We start from the raw sequence: 20,594 nt of genomic DNA on the forward strand, positions 1-20,594 counted from the left end.
AAAGCTGCTTGGAAGTTGATCAGCCGCTCCAGGTCCCAAGTCAATGAATGCCCTTACCTACATTCCACTGCCTGTAATGAAATCACAGCGTAACCTCCAAACCAGGCCAGCGCTGGCCTGCACTGCACTCTCTTTTGTGGAAGGCAAGAGGCCCTCAGGAAACTCTGAACTTTGAATTCCATTCTGTGTAATCATGGCAGGCCTCCCCGAACCAAAGCTCCACATGGACTCGCACTGCTCCCCTATGGGGCTCCTGGGCTCCCGGGAGGCCAGGCCAAGGGCTCCCCCCGCACCTCCGCACGCTCCGTGCATCCCGCTCACTGCTTCTTTGCCCAGATGGAGAGGGAAGGAGACCATAACAGAAGCCTCTAGGAGTGTTTCTAAAATTCTGACTAGTTCTATCCTCACCAAAGGCAGTAATGACCCATTCTGTGACACTAACATAAGCTCATGTTTGTCAGTTTCCACAAAGGAATCTCTTTTCTTCCACGGCCTTTAAAAGCATGAGCAGTTTCTTCTGCAGCCTCTTCCAAGAGTTCCTCAGGGACCATCGCCATCTCAGTTCTACCCCTTTCCACCGGGATGGTTACTAAACCCTGTCAGTTTCCTCAGTGAGGGCTTCCTGGGTCTTTTATTGCGAGGACTCAAGTCTCTGACCCCATATAAACGTTAGTGGTCATTCCCACCACAGCCATCAGCAACTGAATCCTTACAAGGGGATACGCCACCTCCTTTAACATAGATGCCTGCAGACGAGGAGGCCGAGGCTCACTGGCGGCGTGCCCTGCCTCAGTTCCAAATGGTACCCAGGGAATTAAAACCCAGGTCGCTAGTTCAAGGCCAGTGTTTAGTCCCTCTATGCTACTCCACCTCTCTGCAACAAAACCCCTCCGTGGGCAGTGACACCAGCATCAGTCATGCCGGGGACACAACAGCTCCGTGAAACCTATGGGCACAGTGAATTAGGTGGTTTCACACTGCAGTTAAAAGCGTGGCTCTCAAATGAGGGGGCTGCGTTTGGGGTCCCCACTTAGAGGTGTGGGACGTAATGCAAATGATGGCACCTCTCAGACTCGGTCGATTTATCTGTAATCGAGGAGACTGCTGTCTCCCTCAGGCGGCGGGAGAGCTTCTGAGGAGTGAAGTCCTGTAAAGCGCTGGGACAGGGCTGGGCACGGAGGGACGGCTGGGAGCATTTTCAGCTCCCTCCATGGTGGCCAGCTACATCCGAGGGTCCTCTGAAAGGCCCAGGACACAGGACAGAGCCCATCAGATCTACAGTCCGACACCTTCATGATCCAGATTGACCATCAGAGACGTTTTCTGAATGGCTGACAGACTGAATCAGTACAGGAGAATGTGGCTGAATTCACAAGTCCAAGAATAGCCTGGAAATAGAAGCCATATGAACATGTTCCTAAACTCGAGCTGGCTTGGCAAGGACTGGATGTGATTATAAAAAGCAAGTGAGAGGAGAATGTTACTGCAAGGAAAATTGAATCCATATGAGTTTTAAACAACTTCATTCCAAGAGAAAGTATTAAAATATTAGATTTTTGGCAATTATTAAATATTAAAACAAATGAAATTATTTTAAATTGAAATTTCTTACGCTAAAAAATTAAAGTTTCCACAACTGTATCATAAGGCCTAATTACTCTTTTGTTATTAACTTACCTGTGCAACAAATTCCACGTCTTTTTAAAATGATTCCTGTTTAAAATTTACATTTAGATTTGATGCTAAGACTCAGTAGTTATCTGAGCCCAGATTATACAGTAGATTCCTGTCTAAATACTGATCTGGAAACATTCTTAGCTTACATATGCCCTGACTCAGGACATAAGCCTGTACTTTAAATAAAACCCATTTGCAGCTTTCTGTCATTACTGAAATGACACCCCAGCTCTCTCCCCTCTCACTGAGTAACTCGGGTAGCACTGTCACAGAATGTTCAAAAACGTGGGGTTTTCTGTCTGGCTTCCCGCTGTAGGTTATAAACTGGACACGGGAAGGCATATTTAGGCACTAACTTCTTCCAGAAAGTGTTCACGTTCTCTGGAACATCCGCTTGAATTTCGGGGGTCGCTTTCTGTAAGAGAAAGCTGAAAAGGAATCCAGCTGGTACAAGCGAGGCAGAAAAAAATCATGCACAAATCCCATGACCCCAATAGCTCAGCAAGTTTTCTCTCATAAAAGTATTTCCAAGCCCCTTTTAATGGCTCACAACAGAATTAATTTTTGCAACTGCAAGTAATTTAATGCAGAGGCGCGATGGTTTTTCCAATTCTTATTCTTAATCTAGAAAGTAAACAAAACCTACACATACCCTCCAGGCTCTAATCCTATACTTTCAAAACAACTTACCACTGGCAGAAACTTAACCCTTTGTTTTGCATGTGACACACTATTCACTGAGGTGAGAAGGCAAGCCGACCAACTTTCTCTTTGGGCTAATGCCCAACAGGTCAACTTCTCAAGTGACATCTGAGGACACTCCCCATGACCCCCGGACCCTTCTTCAGAGCCACTTTCAAAATCAAAGGATACTATTATAATGAGCTTGATTTCTATTAAACCGATTTTTGTTGGCTAACCAACAACTGATCTAGAAAGCCAGCTGGACCTGAGAGGTCTACGACACGGGTGGAAGCAGATCCCAAGAGTCCAGCATGAGACTAGCCTCACTGTCCCAGGAGCGGCTCCTGCCTCATCAACGCTCTCGCTGCACTGGTTGTGCCCACAACGCAACAATTCTCATGTCCGCCAATGCTGGAAAAGCCCTTGGTATCAAGGCCTGTATTCCACATCTAGAGGAAATAAAGCTTCAAAAAAAAAAAAAACTATAAAAATCATCAACAGGATGGCGTAGCTTGGAGGCAGTTCAAATCCTAGCTTGCCACTTGAGAGCTGTATGACCTTTGAACAAAATCACTTCCCCGGGGTGTTTCTCCGTCTGTAAGTGATGCCAACCACACGGTGTTACTGTCAAGAGTCAAGTGCACAAAATGCTTACTTAGCACAGTACCTCACACACAGAAAGCATCCAAGAGATATGTGGAATTCCCCCTAGAGTTTATCAGATCCTTTCCAGCAGCACTTGGAAAGGAAGCAGCACCAGGGCGGGAGTGGGAGAAAGAAGTGAAGTGTGGCTGGGGTTGAGGAGTGGGCACGGGGTTGTGGCCTGGGCGGTCCCCAAATGGGAGCCTGGGGCCTCGAGCCTGAACACATTAACCGATGAGCAGTTCCACATTTTCCTCTACAACACACCCACTCGAGCCTCAAGTTTCGTTCAACTTTTTTTTTTGACACTGGGTGTTTTCATTTTTTCTATAAAGAATGTTAATGGTAAGATGGATGTCCCCATTCCCACCAATCTGGATCTCGTTTCTACTCTATTTTTTTAGCCCACAGCACTGTGTATTTACGGCCCGGCATCCTGTAGGCAAATTCCCAGGGAGAGTCAAGGCCCCAGGAGGGAGGCTCTGGAATAGACATGGTGAGAAGCTGCGCAGCGGCCGCTGTTCCTCTTTCCCCAGGCCTAGCACCCCTTCTTCCATGAAGCACACACCCCTCTCTACAGCCCAGGGCTCAAGACCATTCACAACAGCCCTTCACCCTCTGCCCCCCAGCCTTCAGAAAAACGGGAACAATGAGAGTACCTACTTTGCAGGGTGAGTCTGAGGATTCAACGTGGCACTGAGAGGCTCAAATGAGAATACACAAGTACTTCAGCAATTAGGAGCTTCACACATTCGTTAACATAAACTCAGAGATTCTTCAGTGTGCACTGAGATTACCTGGGGGCTTTAAACGACAGAGCGCACAGGGCCCCCCTCAAACTGTCTCATTTGTAAGGTTGGTTGTAGGGCCCTGGAACCCGGAGCTTGAGCACCAATCTGGGTTACGTTTGAGAACCGATGCGCTGGAGGACAGGGCTGTGGCTCCCGTCTGCTCACAGCCAGGGCCTGGCGCCGGGCCATCGAGCCATCGCTGCAGTCACCTCCAGCTCTCCCGCTCTTCCCAAATCCCTCCACACAGCGTGGTCACTCTCCAGGCTCCTGAACACACCCTCGGCAGTGCTTCCCCAGGACGTCCGCTGAGACCGCACCCCAGGCAGCAGCAGCAGGGTTGGTGCCACCAGGAGAGGCATGGGCTGCCGGGCCTCCACAAATACGACAGAAATGGCAAACCATTTTAGCTATCAGCCTGGTCTCGGGAGTACTTTAAACGTGGCCTTTATACCTGAGTCAACCTGTTCTCACCCACCTGTACTCTCATCCGCTCTTCAAGGTAAACTGCCCTTTACAAATTTTTTCATGGATATAAGTCAATCTATTCAAACTGAGGTTTGATATCAAATCAAAACCCACATAAAATATCAAACGCATTAAATGAGTTCTAATTTAAGTAAAGTCACTTTAACGTAAGTATTAAAAGTCTGCAGTCATCTAGACATCTGGTCTCAAATATTAAGCTGGAAGCACCACCTTGACCACCTAGTCTTTGGAGAGTTGTGACAAAGTGAGGAGGTTTTGAACATGAAGTAAAAAAGAGCAAAAAGCCACCATGCAAATATAAGTTCCACAACTTCAGCATTTTGTCCACTGATGTAATCTAGCACCTAGAACACAGCCTGGTATACAGCAGGTGCTTAATAAATTAATGTGCTTCTGTAAAATACCTTGCTAGAAAGTACCTGTAGTAACCAAGTAAAAATAGCCTAAAAAAGGATTTGTAATCAGACGCATGGTGAGACGCCTCAAAATAGCAGGAGAGACATAAGGCTTTAGCTATGTTTTAAAACGTTTAACTCCATAAAGAGTAAAACCACCAAACTGAGAGAACTTGTTCCCGGTAAGATATGAGTTAAGTGACTTCCTGGGGACTCCTCCATTGAGGAAACAGCCGAGTGCCTGCCACGCTCAGGCACTGCTGTAAGAATAGCGACACAAGACAGACCTCGCCCTGCTCCTTCAGTCCCATGAGTCTGTGAGCATCTGCACCCAGGAAAAAAGACCTCCTTCTAGAAGAAAAACTCAGACCATCTACTCCATTCCTCACTTTTGGCAGATTGGGAACTAAGATGCAGAAAGCGAAATAACTTGCCCAAGGCTAAGCCACCAGCAGCAGGGACACAGGCGGCTAGAAGGCGCCTGTCAGGTGCCCATTCACTGATGGCATGGAGGGACGAAAGAATGGCCAGCAGATGCTCCAAGACGGAAACCATCGTCCTTTCCAGAGCCGAGCTCTTTCTATCCCCCAACGGCCGCCTCCTCACAGGGCGCTGCATGTGTTCAGCACTCCCTTTAGAAGAGCACTTAACACAATGTTGAAATCCACTGCAAAACCTCGTCAGCCCCGCCCCCTCCCCCTCCCCGCTGGGTTTTTCTAACACAGGGATGTTGTAAGCCAGAAATGCGAACATTTGACCAAGGGAGGTTGATCCTATCTTCAGCTTTACCACCTTTCCCTAAGAAGGAATGTCACAGAGATATAAAGAAAGTATGAGAAACACAAGTGCTATCATGTAGGACTTTATGAAATGGCTTATATTCAACCACTTTTAAAAAAACAGCAACTCCACAAAACCTTAAAACACGTTGCAACTTCTTTGTTTCTTCGGGGAATCCATAAGAATAAAAACCCCAAACTAGAGTAAATTGTTAACAAGCCAAGACCCCATAGGAAACTCTCTAGTTCACTCTTAAAAAAAAGTCCACAAGGCCCTTCTTAGGGCCACTGTCCGTCCTGCTGCCTGTCTACCCTCTGGATGGTATATAAGCAGTCTGACTACCAAATATTCAGCTCATGCCAAATAGAAACCGGCGAGCAGAGGCTGGCCGGCCTGCCTGTGACGGGGCAGCCCCTAACGCTCCTCCCACACGCCCCCTCCGTGCTCTCCCTTAACTGCGCCCAGTGACGTACAAAATGCAGTCCTTCCACAAGCGTTTAGAAAGTGTTTTTATTGGTTACAATGATATAAAATGAATCATTTGAATCCCCCCTAGTTATTAAGTGCTTGCTAGCAAGAGCATAAAAAAACTTTTTTATACATCTGACAAACTCAAACGGTTTATTTCATGCTGAAAGGGGAAAAACAGCAAACAGCGCTGGTCACTTGTCTATGATGAACCACTCCCTCAAGGCTACATTGGTTAAAATCAACGGACAACCCCTTTTGTATGTGAAATTGCAAATTTTAATGTTTTCATTAGAATAGTCTTTTATATCACTCTCCAACAAGAAACAATAAAATAACTAACAGCAAACTTCAATACAAGTACACTCTCCAGATTAACAACTCAAACAAAAATGTAAAATGTAAATCACATATAATACAATTGAAGCGTCCAAAACAATTTAAATAATTTTAAATATTTTATTTTTAAACTACTACAAATGCTTTATACAACATTTCAACACAAAGTCCCCGTAACAGAAATGTAACAAAATGGGAATGATAGTGAAAGGATTAAAGTGGCACAAATTCACCAAACAAGTATTAAAAACTACAGATTTTAAGAGGTAGATTATTTTAAAGTTGGGAACAAAAAACAACATGAATAAACCTAACCATTTTCCACCAACTCAGTCATTAATTAGGGGGAAGGCATATAATGCATGGAGAAATGATACTTAGATACTCAGGAAGAGGCCAATTTGTCGTTTTTTAATCTCTATTAGAGACTGCAGTGGAAAAGCTGGTATGTAAGCTCATTTATACTTACGTGTAGACCTACATCTGCACAGGCCTGTGATGCATCCTGGGCACTGATATATTGCTACATAGTCTCTGATAATATAATAGTTATAAATTAGTGCCAGATAATGATCTGAGAGGATAACGTCCATTTGGACATATAAACATGACACTGGAAGAGGCATAAAAAAGAGTCCATATCCCATCCGGTTTCCTCTCCATTATGCTGGCAATCTGCTTGTGATAAAAAGCAGGCTGAGAGAGAAGCTAAACGCGCCTCTCTGTCTACAATTCATTGAAAAGAAAGGCATCAAGAGCTGGTGTGTGACCAAAACGTCTTAAAATGAGTGCATCAGAATTCGTCATCCCTGAAATCTACAACAAACTACTGAGAAAGCAGAGGACTTGCTTTGCAAGGTTAAGTTCAAATTATTCCTTTCTCTGTTATGTGCCAAAAACCAGGGCCACACTCGATTTGAGTTACCAGTCCCATGACGAGGAGCCAGGTCATCTAGCCCATGTTACAGCGCCCTCCTCTTTGCATCTCAATCACCCGGGAGCCCAGTACGCGTGGTGGGCACCAGCGAGGAAGCGGATGCCTGATTCTAACTGGGACAAGAAGCCTGCTGGCAATCGGTTGTGTGTGAGCACTTTTGAGTCAGCTTCAATGGTCTTGCAAGCTTGGTAGATTTCGTATTCTTTGCCGCAGTGCTTATCCTAAGTTGAGCATGCAATATCTTTATTTAGTCAATTAAGGTTTGTTTTGTTTGGGGGGCTTTTCTACAGGAAGTTCCTAGAAAATAAGAAAACTGAAGATAAATGACAACATAACATAACCTTTTATGAACTGACCATGTTAAAGAAAAGGTGAGTAGACCATGTGACAAATGTCAAGACAGCAACAGAATGACTCTGAAGGTATGCGGGAACTTGAGAGTACCCCACTCAAAAGAGACGCGCTGGGAGGGGCCCCAAGCAGGTCTATTTGGAGTGGTGAGGCAGAGACAGATGTGGGAAATCAGCATATTTTTATTTTTTTAATTGATTCACAGTAAATGGGAAAACTTGGTCTGGAATTTCATTTTGCTTCTCCATCTTTAAGTGATCTTGACTGGTTACAATGGGAACACAGCATTTAAGAAAAACTTGCTCTAAAAGGAGCATTAAAGAATGTAAAAACACCTCTGGATTTACAGAGACCAGAGACAGAAGGAGGAGAGCAGAGAACGTGCCTCCTTCCCTGTCCTTTGTCTTACAGCCCAAGGAAAGCAGCCCCAGCCACGGACCTAAATTCAGCCCCCAATAAGCCACAGGTAGGCTCCGATGGCTAACTGTGGACAGTGAGCCCAACCCAGGAGCCAGTGGGCTAAGAGCTGTCACAGGAGACTCTAAAGATGGGTGCTCTGCCTGGTGGCCTTTGCTGCTTTATCCTAAGAAAAGGACTCGGAGCACCAGTCTTTTTTATACCCAGATCGACACAATGGCTTGTTCTCCAGTACGTGACCAACTGGCAAATTCTGCTGAGCCCTCAATGTTAAATGGAAAACTCTGACTTCATTCACAAGGCCGTCTACAAGCATACACTTGAAAATCTGTGGAATCCTAACTGGCATTCAAATGGACAATGTCTGAGTGTTGGGGACTAGCTCTTAATCACTGTTGCGTATGATGAAATACACAGGAGCAGAGGCGCTGCCAGCTCTGCGCTAAGTCCTTGACTATGCAGTGAGCCAAGGGAAGCAAACTCACTGAAAACAGAGTGAAAAGAAAGTATTTCTAAACACGTGCCATGAAACCTCCCCTGAATAAAAGTGACAAGTAGAAATAATATACTGAAGAGGAAAGAAGACTACAGCTAAAACACTACAAGAAGCGAGGACGAGGCCTACTCTCCCAGAGCCCCGGGCTGGACGCTGATGAACCACCACATCCCCAGGCCTGACTTTAGGAATCCTGATTATATACCCAATTCACTACAAGGTGCGGAAGACTGCAACAGACCCGCTGAAGAACGGCCCACTCTTATGCCCAGATAATCAAAATATACATGTCCTGTTGAACATGCGCGTTTTAATTCCCAAAAATACTTCATAAATTATTATAGTCACTTTTAAGTGGACCCCTGTGTAAGACACACGTCCTTCAGACGCGTCCGCAGCACAGTTCCAGGGACACACACCAAAGGGAACAGCCACCCTGGATGCCTGCTCCTACCATCTGCCAGTTAGGACAATACTAATGTTTTCTTATCTGATTCTTCTGCGTTTCAAATTTCACTCCAGCAATGTAACCTGCTGTTCACTATCAAACAAAGCAAAATAATTAAAACTAACTGGAGCAAAGAATACACACACTTTTATGAGGCACTTCGGTCCTCTGCGGTCTTAAGGGTTCTTCAAAAAGCACTGGATGAGCTCAGAGGCTACCTGAACGAACTTCATAAATCTACAGCTACTCAGGGAACTTTTCTTTACAGTACTTTAATTCTTCATATCAACTTTACCCTTAAACTGTTAAATGGGATCCAGTACAAATGAGTGATTCTTTCAGACAAGACTGGAGACAAAAGGGGACACAGTGCATTCTAAAGCATCAACCACCCAGGAGATGTTTTTAGTACAATCTGTGAAAAGAGGCATATTCTGGTTCTTTAAGCTGGGAAAGGACTCAGTTTAAGAATGTTCTATTGTTGTGGAACTTCCAGAACACAGACTGGGCACAAACGGGTACACAGTGAAACTGCTACGGGCAGGCAGCTTTATCAGCTGATAAACAGGTGCTTGTTTTCGCCAGGGCTAAGCTCCCAAATGGTACAAATGCATGTGCCATGGTCAGAGACCAGATGTTGACTATGACCCACGGTAACTGATTATTTACTACATTTATGAAGCAGCTTTTTAAAAGTCTGATCCTTTATTCCTAGAGTAAATCACTCCAAGCAGCCTCGGCTAATGGTTCCGTAGCCACGACTCAAGGCAGCGGCACCAACAACTCCACCTCATCAACTGTGCCGTGGCAACAGCACCTTTGAGTCCTCACAGCCTCTCCCAAATGGCAGCCATTCCCCAGTTAACGCTGACTGCCTGAAACACCAAAGAATTTTCAGACACTGAAAGTTACAGCCAAGAAAGCCTAGTGTCAGGCAGCTCACTCTCAAGAGACGAGATTTTTAAAAATTTTGCAGAAATTCTATCTGATGATGAGTAATCTCACATGAGACTGGCCTGCAGGCATGATTCAGGAAACAGCAGGAATTCCAAGAGCACACATCAACTCAGGTTATTTAAGCAACTTAGAAAGTTTGAGAAGTCAATGTAACAAATTTAACTATTGCCCTATGTTTTTATCTGTCACTAATAACAGTTCCTGACATAGGGAGAACACAGAAGCCAGCAGTAAAATCACCTCAGATGTAGGAGGGGGTCTCACCCCATCACCGGGGAAGGCAAGGCGCTGAGCCATGCGGCTGCCCTGCCCTGAGTCACCGCCGTGCCTGAGAGAACCGGAGCGCCGCCCCCTGCTCCTTGGGAATCAGGCCTGATTCCTACCCTGAGCCTGGAGACGGGAGGGGCGGGGGCACAGCAGGCATTCTCAAAGGAATATGGGGTGGTGGTGGGTTTCATTTAACCCATGAGGGAAGTTTTTTAATTAAAACAGAATAAAAGCAAGCATGAATAACAGTGGCATTCTCAGGTGCTTTAACTATGCTGAGGCCACAACCAGCAAACAAGACTGCAAAATGGTTTCAATGAACTCAGTGATTCATCTTAACACAAGGAGCGATCTATGGCTGGAAATACGACAAGTGACACTGAGATATCACCCAAGATATGAAGGAAGTTTGAGAGAATTTCATTTTTTCAAAATAGGGTACTTCTGAGAGCTTTTCACGGTTTCAAATTCAATTCACAACTGGCCCTATTAAAGAAATGGCAGCACTCTGCGCGTCCTAGGTCTGAAACAGGAGCTGGGTGCTCACCTCCACGACGGCCAAGGCAGTGACCCTTCTTCATGCCTCCAACTTAAGCCACAGCTATAGCCTTTAAACGCTTATGTCAAAATTATATAGGAAAAAGAAAAAAACGCCCTTGGGCAAGTATACTGTTTTCTTCCAACCGTCTCCCCCCCAACTCTCTTGAGCTCTGAATTCCTCCGGCCCTGAAGACACACTTACCTGAAGTCCTTCAGCTCCTGCTTGCCACTGCTGTCCTCCCTCCTGTTTTCACTCGGGTCGGCAGCAGCTGCCAGCTGGAGACTTCGGGTGACTGGCCCCCCACTCCGTTCCCTAGATTTGACATTGAGCCGGTCTGTTCTTTTCTTGTTGGCCAAAGCAGATTTGCTTTTTAAGACAGCTTTGCTCTTCTGTACCCTCACGTGCAGGCTCCGGGACGTCTTGTTCGAGAGCTGAGCAGAGTGATTCTTGGCCACGGCTTTGGGTTTTTTCCCCTCTACATGAGTTATTTTGGCCATTCTTATCGGGCTTGAGTTCCTTAAAGAGGAGCTTGGTTTTTTGGACTTCACCGAAGCTGCAAATTTGACATTCTGCTTGGACCTGAAGGACGAGGAGGGCAGTGGGGCTTGTGCGGGGCCCGAGCTGCGGGCTCTGGTCTTGCCCAGAGGAGCCTGCGTGCTCTGCATTTTAATCTCTGCATCCGCTGTCCGTCTGCGGTGGCTGCCGCCGCCACTGTTTTTGTCACTACTTGCAGGTGACGAGTGCCCGCCTTTCTTGGATGAATGAGAAACTTTTTTTTTGGAAGGAGAAAGAGGTTTTTTGGGGCAGCTGAAGGCGGCGTGTTTATTCAGGCTCCCGATGTACGTGAACTCTCTATTACAGTACGGGCAGATGTGCGACGACGACTCGGAAGTGTTTTTGAAGTCGGCCTTCTGCTTTGCAGATTTGTTTTTTTGAAGGATTGCTTTCTGGACAAGCTGATTTTTCTTCTTCAATGCACTTAATTTGAGCTTATTCGATGACATTTTGCTGAGTTCCACACTGAAGTTCAGTCTTTTGGGCTGTCCCATTCGTCTGAAGGCATTTTTCCCAGAGCTATCTAAAACCACCACACCATTTTTGGGTTGCACAGTTTGTTTCAATGGTACTGGATTTTTCTTAGGGGTATACCTCTTCTTGTCACTAGCAGAAGCACATGCCAGGATATGTTTGTGTAACTCGGGCATGTTGTCAACACCTTTTCCACACTTTGTGCAGCGAATGGCAGTAGTGAAAGTCTGCGGGATATTGTGTGTAGTGAAATTTGTGGCCGTCACACCGATACCCATGGGGTTTCGGTGATGGTACTGAAATGGAGGTGGTTTAAAGCTTGGGTAATGTTGATTGAGACCCAATCGAACATCTGGATCTTTCGTCTTTATTCCAGAAGCCATTATTTTTATGGTTGTGTACAGCTCCTCAGAGGAATCATTTAACTCCTCCTCTTCTTTAGACGTTTCTAAAGGATCTTCTGGCAAACTCTGCATATGCTCTATATGGGCCTTGCTGGGATCTGTAAAGTTCTGGGGCCTCAGGGTGCCACTTTCAAACTCATGGTGCGTGCACACTTTATCTGGGTGGAGATCTCGCTGGTGCTGCTGCAAATTGCACAAAAAAGCAAATTCTTTTTTACACACTGAACACACAAAAATATTCCCAACTCCATGAAGCAAAAAGCGATGTTCTGACAAATCAGTTTTAGCCTTAAAAAGCTGCACACAAAATTCACATTTGAAGGGCCATTCTTCAGCATGAATAGATAAATGTTTGGTTAGATCTTTAATAGAAAGAAAAGGTGATTCACAGACATTGCAGACAAAGCTTTTGTTGAATGTTTCCTGAACAATATCCTGTTCAGCTGCAGACTGGGGTTCTTCCCTGGGTTTCAGATCTTCATTTTCTAATTCCTCCTGTTTGAAAGATATCATGGGGAGAGAAGCTTCCAGATTATCCCCGGAGGAAACAACAGATGACACTGCTGAGAGAGGGGGTGGCGAAGGGGAAGAGGAAGAAGATGAAGAAGAGAATGAAGATGAAGAAGAAGAGGAGGAAGAAGATGAGGAAAGTGTTGGAGGCCCAGGTGAAGCAGCAGACATGAGCGGCTCCACAGAAGGAATGGGAGATGGCGAGGGGGACACCGTAGGAGAAAGAAGTGGAAGTGGGGACTGTGCAGCAGCATTCGAGAGTGGAGAGGGACATGGAGGAGGAGACGCGCCAGAAGAGGGAGCTGGAAGAGGTACGGTAGGAAGGAGCGGAGGGGGTGGGGTGGCGACAGTTAACACTGGAGGACAGGGCGGAGGGGAAGAGGGATTTGTTGGGATCAAGAGAGGAGGCAGCTGCCCGGAAGAAAGGGAAGATGTTTGCAGGGCAGGTGATGAAGGAGAAACATCCGGTGGGGACCCGACAGCAGGGGCAGATAAACCAGAGTCAGGACCCAGGTCAGGATCTGGCTGGGGATCTAGGGATTTGCAAGGACTCGGGCTCCTGGTCACATCTGCAGTATTTTCTACAGGTAAATCGATGCCATTGTATTCATTGAGAAGAACCTTCTGTAGCATGCAGGTGGTTGGTTTCTTTTTCTTTACAGCACTGCAGGCTGCCTGGACCAGATGATTTTCTTTGAATTCCTTGCCTTCAGAGTCACTACAAGGCTTTTTATGCACACTGAGATCTAATACAGATTCCCACTGGAGCGGAGTCTTGCCTGCACCCTCAGCCTTCTGTTTTACACCACTAGATAAATCCAGTGGCTGCTGGTTGCACACATTGCTGAAAGTAGAACTGGCTGCCCACTCTGTAGATCCCTTATAGTCATCAAAGCATGGCGGGCTCACGTTCTCTCTCTCCTCTCTCCCAGACAAACTCCATGCTGGTGAGTTGCTATGACTTTCTAATTTGGGTTTTTTCGAACTTAGAACTCCATCAGACCACACTGCTTTACCATCGCTCGGCTTTCCAAAGTCTCGAAGGGCAGGACTGTGTTGTGGAGAACTGGGAGGAGAGCTGGTCCGCCGCTTAAACCTACTCGAGAGTACAGGCAGCATGGAAGCAGGAGCGGACACACAAACAGGACCTAACTTAGGTATTTCGGCTGCTGAAATCCCTGCAGGAGGAGTTAGTTTATCCTGGGTTTGAAGAAGCTGTTTGAGCTTCGATGACAAATACACACTTTTCTCTTTGTGGAAAGATACGGCCTCTGGAGTCGCTATGCTAAGAGGCAGACTTAGGGAACACGAGGGTGCTACAGGGTCAGACTCGGCTTCAGCCTTAATTTTGGGTAGCACAGGAGGACTAGAAGTTCTCCGTTTCTTGGCCTCACTGTTTGTGCTGCTGGAAGGCTCTTTAGGAAGCTCATCTGCTATGGGGACCTGTGTGGTCTTTATATTTTGAGTGATTTCCACCGTAACTGGAGTAAGCAGACAATTTATACCATACAAGTCTGCCGAATTGGACTCCATCTCAATCACATCACAGTTACTCGTGCTGCTGCTGGTCTGAATTTTACCATCAATATAGTAATTTAAGTTTTCAGAAATATTGCTAGAAATATCCATGATGTACACGTCATCTGCCTCCCCTTCCTCCTCTGGTTCTGTGCTTGGTACGTAGACATTCTGAGTGGGTGGGGCCTGCTCCGCTGGAGGCTGTGGCTCTTCGAGGAGGCCTCCTTTCCGCCGCACCCCTTTGGGAATCAGATGACGTTCATGAACTCTGCGCTGATGTCGTCTCATATTAGTATGAGTTCCAAAAACCTTTTTACAATATTTGCATGGATGAAGCTCTTTGACTTCTCCATTCTCTTCTACAACAGAAGAATTTACTGTTTCTTGGGAAGCTTTCTCTGAATTCAAGATCAGACAGTCTTGCCCAAGACTGGGAGGACTTGAGTCCTCTTTTGGAGTAGCACTGTCTCCAGACACTTTGCCATCAGCGGGGTCTCCTGATGACTGGAGTGTGAGGCTGGGTTTTCGCTTTAACCCTGCCTCATGGCGACGCTCATGTCTCCTCCTGTTAATCTGTGTGCCAAATGCTTTCCCACAGTACTTGCATTTGAAAGCGTGATTGACTGTCGATATGTGGATATGCATGTGACGTTCAAGCCCCTGTTTGGTTGTAAACTTCCTTTCACAATGCTGACAGGGAAACATAAATGCTTCAAATACATCACCATTGGCTTCTTCTTTAGTTTTGGGAATTCTGATAACAGATGTTACCTCTGGAGAGTCTTCAAGAGCTTCTTTTGAAGTCTTTTTTGGTTCTTCTAATAAATCTTCCAGCTTCTCGTCACACCGTATTTCTGGCTCTTTCACAGAACCTTCATTTGGCGTGTCGGCTTCTTCTTCCCCCTCTTCTTCCAATTCTTCATCTTCATCTTCTTCTTCCTCCTCCTCTTCCTCCAGATCATTCACCTCACAATTTGTGGCTTCCAGCTCCTCATCTGGTTCTGTCCGTGGCTCGCAGGCAGGGGCAGGGACATCTAGTTCTGGAAGAGCATCCTGGTTGGCCACCTCCTGAAGAACAGCCGTCTGCTCAGCCGCTGAGGCTGAAGGCTTCTCGTCCTCTTCTTTGGGACCTAGAAAACAGAGAAGCAGAAGCACAGAAGTGAGGGCAAAAACTAGCCACTTCGTGATCAATTCTTGTCATTTACGTTATTTCTCTTATCACCTAAAATGCGGAAGGGAGATTCTGTTAACAATAAATAGCTCTACTTTCTCGTTTATCAAGTTGTACTGGATAAGAATCCACCTCACTCATTCATTCAACAAGTACTTACAGAGCAGCTTCCATGTAGCAGGCCATGCCGGGCATGCGGATAAACACATGAACAAAGAAGGCCCACGTGGAGCCGAGATTCCTGTCTGTGTTTAGTCACAGAAATATACATACATTTTCATTCACAGAAACTGTAGTGCTTAAAATTGTACTGGAGTAGCTGACAATGAATTTCAGGAGACTAAATGTGAACTCCAATTTCTCATGATTCTAAACTGAAACAAGGAAATTGCTAAATATATTACCAGGTTAGAGTCTTAGTAGTCTGTCTTGAATGAAATGATTCTCTCCGTTCTGACCAAAACTATCTATTTAGAAGCTAAAATATTTTCCAGAATCTGTGATCAGAATTTTTTTTAAGTAAAAGAAACTTCAGCGATATCTCTCCCAAGCCTGATCAAATTACTGAGAATTCAGGAGTACCTCAAGAAGGAAACAGAAATCGGAAGTCACACCTGAGTCTCCACGCCTGGGAGAAACCCAGCCTAGCCCAACCTGAGGTGGATGGCAGACAGGTGGTCAGGGAAGGACTCAATAGAAAGGTGACAGCTGAGCAGAGACCTAAAGAAAATGAGTCATGCAAATATCTAGGGGAGGGAGGGAAGCCCTCTGGACAGAGGCCACATCAGATGTACAAGCTGTGAGTCAAGAACATGCCAGCTATGTTCAAGGAACAGCAAGGAGGGTGGAAAGGCTGGAGGGCGCTGGAGGGCCAGCAGGGAAGAGAGCAGGAGATGAGATCAGAGGTAACCAGAGGTCAGCTCATGCAGGACCTGGAGGCTGTTGGCCTTCAGACTGAGTGAAACAGGGAGCTACCAGAAAGTTCTAACAGAGAAATATGGTATGACAGACTTATATTCAAGAGAAATCACTCCAGCTGCTACGTGGGAGACAGAAAAAACTAGGTGGACAGCATGGGGGCAGAGAGACAAGAGAGGAGCCTACTACTCCTGCAGAAGCAGGGTGGGTGGGGAGACTAGGGTGGCATGGCAGGTGGCAGAAAATGGTCAGACTCTGGATACACTTTGAAGATGAAGCTGACAAGAAGTGCTTGTTGACTGGCTGTGGTGAGAGAAAGGAGTCAGGAGAATTCCATGGCAAGTGCAACAATCCTGTAGAATAAAACTACAGAAGACTGAGGGAAAAGCAGTTTTATTCTGTGCACGTGTGCATGTTGGGGGGAATCAGAGTTTACCTTGGATGTGCTGAAGTCTGAGCTACCCAAGCGATATCAAAGTAAAGATATTAAGTAGTCAGTCATACGTGACTTGAGTTCATCAAAGAAGCTGAGCCTAGAAATGCACAAGTCCTCAGACTAGGAACGGTATTTGAAGCCTGGGACTGGGTGAGGTCACACGGAGAGTGAGTGTGGAGGGAAGACTGTCCCTCGGGTGACTCCAGTGCTCAGAGGTTGGAGAAATGGCCAGTGAGGTGTCTGGAAAGACAAGAGAGTGCCGGCCCTTCGATTAAGGACAAAGTTTCAAGGAGGGAGCAATCTGCTGTACAGAACCGCTGAGGGGCTGGGTAAGAGGAGAAACGAACATCTCGTTTACCAAGACGGAGGTACAGAGATCACGACAACAACAGTTTTAGTGGAGTAGTGGGGACAAAAGCCTTGTGGAGCTCCTAAGAGAATGGAAGGAGGAGTGCGACACAGGAAGACTTATAAGCCACCCTTTCAAGTTTAGTGATAAAGGAAAGCACAGAAGTGGGGCAGTGGCGGGGAGGAAACAGGGACAGCAGGGAGCCCTAAGAGAGGAGCTGCTACAGCGCACTTAGGGCTCATGGGGATGGTTCAGGATGCTGCTTTCTCACTGCACCACCTGAGTCTCTGCTGACTAGGCCCCTCTTACTGTTCACACTTCAAGAGTTAAGAAAGGCTCTGTAGGTGCTGGGAAAACTGGACAGCCACATGTAAAAGATTGAAAATTGACCATTCTTTTTCACCAATCACAAAAATAAACTCAAAATGGACCAAGGACCTAAAGATTAGGCCTGAAACAATAAGTCTTCTAGAAGAGAATATAGGGAGTACACTCTTTGACATCAGTTTGAAAAGAATCTTTTCGGACACCATAACTCCTCAGATGAGGGAAAGAATAAACAAATGGGACTTCATCAGACTAAAGAGCTTCTTCAAGGCAAGGGAAAACAGGATTGAAACAAAAAAACAGCCCACTAATTGGGAAAAAATATTTACAAGCTACTTATCCAACAAAGGATTAATCTCCATAATATATAAAGAACTCACACAGCTCAACAACAAAAAAACAAACAACCCGATCAAAAAATGGGCAGAGGACATGAACAGACATTTCTCCAAAGAAGATATAAGGATGGCCAATAGACACATGAAAAGATGCTCATCATCACTAATCATCAGGGAAATGCAAATCAAAACTACACTAAGATATCACCTTATACCCGTTAGATTGGGAAAAATATCCAAAACCAAGAGTGACAAATGTTGGAGAGGTTGTGGAGAAAAAGAAACCCTCATACACTGTTGGTGGGAATGCAAACTGGTGCAGCCACTATGGAAAACAGTATGGAGATTTCTCAAAAAGTTAAAAATAGAAATACCTTATGACCCAGCCATCCCACTACTGGGTATCTATACTAAGAACCTGAAATCAGCAATTCCAAGAGTCCCATGCACCCCTATGTTCACTGCAGCATTATTTACAATAGCCAAGACGTGGAACCAACCTAAGTGCCCAGCAACTGATGACTGGATAAAGAAGATATGGTATATATACACAATGGAATACTACTCAGCCATAAAAAAGGACAAAATCGTCCCATTCGCATCAACATGGATGGACCTTGAGGGTATTATGTTAAGCGAAATAAGCCAGACAGAGAAAGACGAACTCTATATGACTCCACTCATAGGTGGAAGTTAACATATAGACAAAGAGATCTGATCGGTGGTTACCAGGGAAAAGGGGGGGGGGGGGTTGGGGGAGGGCACAAAGGGCGAAGTGCCCACAACGACTAACAATAATGTACAACTGAAATCTCACAAGGTTGTAATCTATCATAATCTTAATTTAAAAAATTAATTAATTAAAAAAAAAATGAAAGGCTCTGTAGGAGCCTGTAGGGGGAGGCAGAGCTACCCTCACTTCTCCAGGCTGTTAATCAGCTCTTCCCCCACTCACGGGACAAATATTTACCACATGCCGGTACTGGTGAACAAGACTGTCAAGATCCTTATCTTTAAAGAACTTCACTTTAACAGCAGCTACACACAAGCAAGCAGGCAGCAACTCTATAATAAACTAATGGTCATGCTCGTGGAAGTACACGCTGCTATGGAGGCACAGAGCAAGAAAATCTAGGTCTTGGTTAATTACGGCAGGCTTCTGAGAAAAGTACTGAGCAGGCTGAACCTGAAGGTCAAGGCTAGAAGAGGAAAAGGAAGCAGGAGGAAGCAAAACATGTAGCACGTGGTAAATGAGTTCGGACTGAACCGGGGGCAATGGGGATCCACTGAGGTACTTTAAAGCAGGAGAATGCCATCGCGGAGATGTGGCTGCAGTGTGGATTAAGGGACTGGGAGGAAGACATCAGCAGAAGCAGAAGACCCACACCGATGCAGTGGTAACAGAAGGAAGATGATGGCCGCTGACACTAAGAGATGGAAAGAAGCAGTAGAGGCAGAAGAAAGTGGCCAGACTGTCCCGAGAGACGAGGTCTGTTCACAGACCCGGTGACTGCCTGGATACGGGGAAGACAGAGGGTTACAAAGGCCAACGGTTCCAGCCTCTGCAAACTCAAGGTATCAATACGAGCTCGATTACTCAGGCCCGGCCCTCCTGCTGTTTCCTAGGAATATCAGTCTGATGGTACCCATCTGCTACTACATTTACCAGCACTGAGGTTTCTGCCTCTAAATAGGAACTAGCCTTCTCACCCCCTAGACAAATTTCATCAATCCCATGAGTCTTCCACACACTGGGAAAGCAGTCACTTGATGGTGGTAATGTATTTCAAATGTGGAGCTAACTCCCTTTCCAAATACACTTCCAACAAAGACTCGGCATGCTGCTAAAAAAGTCAAACTGAGACAACAGAAAATGAAAATCATATCTCTAAGGCTCAGAAATCTCTTCACAGAGTTCATTTTTGGCCAAAATCTGTGGCTTCTTTTAATGGAAAAAAAAAATTCTTTCCCTGTGATTGGTAAACAATTCCAGATTTAAAACTGTCCAAAGTAATATGAACCAAAACATGCACAGCTCTATTAACTAGTAAGGCTCATACCAAAGTGTGTCCACATACTCAGTGAGGTCTGCTGAGTTTTAAACATAAAGGAAGGTTTGGAGAACATGAGGAAGAGTCTGGACTGTTGGCTCCGTAGGAAAATCGCTTGCTGAGGACAATACAGGATGTTCAGGAGAGGCCGACAACTACACTATCCAGAACCCACCACACTCTGACCAGCTGTTCCACAGCAGGTAAACATTACATACCTCTTTTCATGGGACCTGATGTTATCAGGGAAAAAATAACTGTCTTAAATTACTGAAAGGGAGAGGGGGCTGTTCGATTTTCTTTTTTAATTCTGCTAGCCAATGTAGTGATGTATTTGTATTTTGGTTGTTGTCCAAACAAATGTCTGTCTTAGCAAATCTGCTATCAGTAGGCAGAACTTAGTTTTACAAGGCTCTGGGAAATAAATGCGTAAAATGCTACAGGAAATTACAATCCTTTATGAACGTCATTACCCCAAAAAGTGCTAATAAAATGGTTTAAAAGGCATCCAAAATATTTTGTTGGGTTTTTTTCTCTACAAGCAATTCTTAAGAGTCACAAGCCTACACTTTGAAATTGGCCTATTAGGTCACTAGGAATAAGTCTTGAGCAAGCTCTAGTCTGCATAAATTGGCCACGTAACAAATTAAGACACACCTCCCTCACTTCTAGGATCAACAGTCTTAATATGGTGGCTCAACGCAACGAGCACAGAGCAACCTGCCTTTCTGACTAACTTTCAATCCATGCCTCTCTGTATATTCTTACGTGACTGGAGGGCCTGGAATGTGAAGCCTCACATGGTTCCATGCAAAAGAACATTTTGTGGGAAGAAACACAAAGAGATAAAATAGGCATTTAAATTCT

At 45.5% G+C, this 20,594-nt stretch overlaps 1 protein-coding gene across 16 annotated transcripts in view; it reads right to left on the bottom strand.

Annotated features, from left to right (window-relative positions):
* PRDM2 (PR/SET domain 2) overlaps nt 1–20,594 on the bottom strand; it is a 127,065-nt gene that overhangs the window by 26,699 nt on the left and 79,772 nt on the right. For 11 of the 16 annotated variants that reach the window (XM_070602870.1, XM_070602839.1, XM_070602930.1 and 8 more), the window contains one exon: nt 10,878–15,267. The exons of 1 other annotated variant lie outside the window; for it this stretch is intronic. In XM_070602870.1, the coding sequence (XP_070458971.1) occupies nt 10,878–15,267 (4,390 nt within the window). Of the gene's footprint in view, nt 1–5,951; nt 7,497–10,877; nt 15,268–20,594 lie in introns of those variants that run through there. 4 more of the 16 variants (XM_070602863.1, XM_070602915.1, XM_070602852.1 and 1 more) reach the window with 1 other exon arrangement.

Source organism: Equus przewalskii, chromosome 2 (genome assembly GCF_037783145.1).
Source record: "Equus przewalskii isolate Varuska chromosome 2, EquPr2, whole genome shotgun sequence".
Taxonomy (NCBI): Eukaryota; Metazoa; Chordata; class Mammalia; order Perissodactyla; family Equidae; genus Equus; species Equus przewalskii.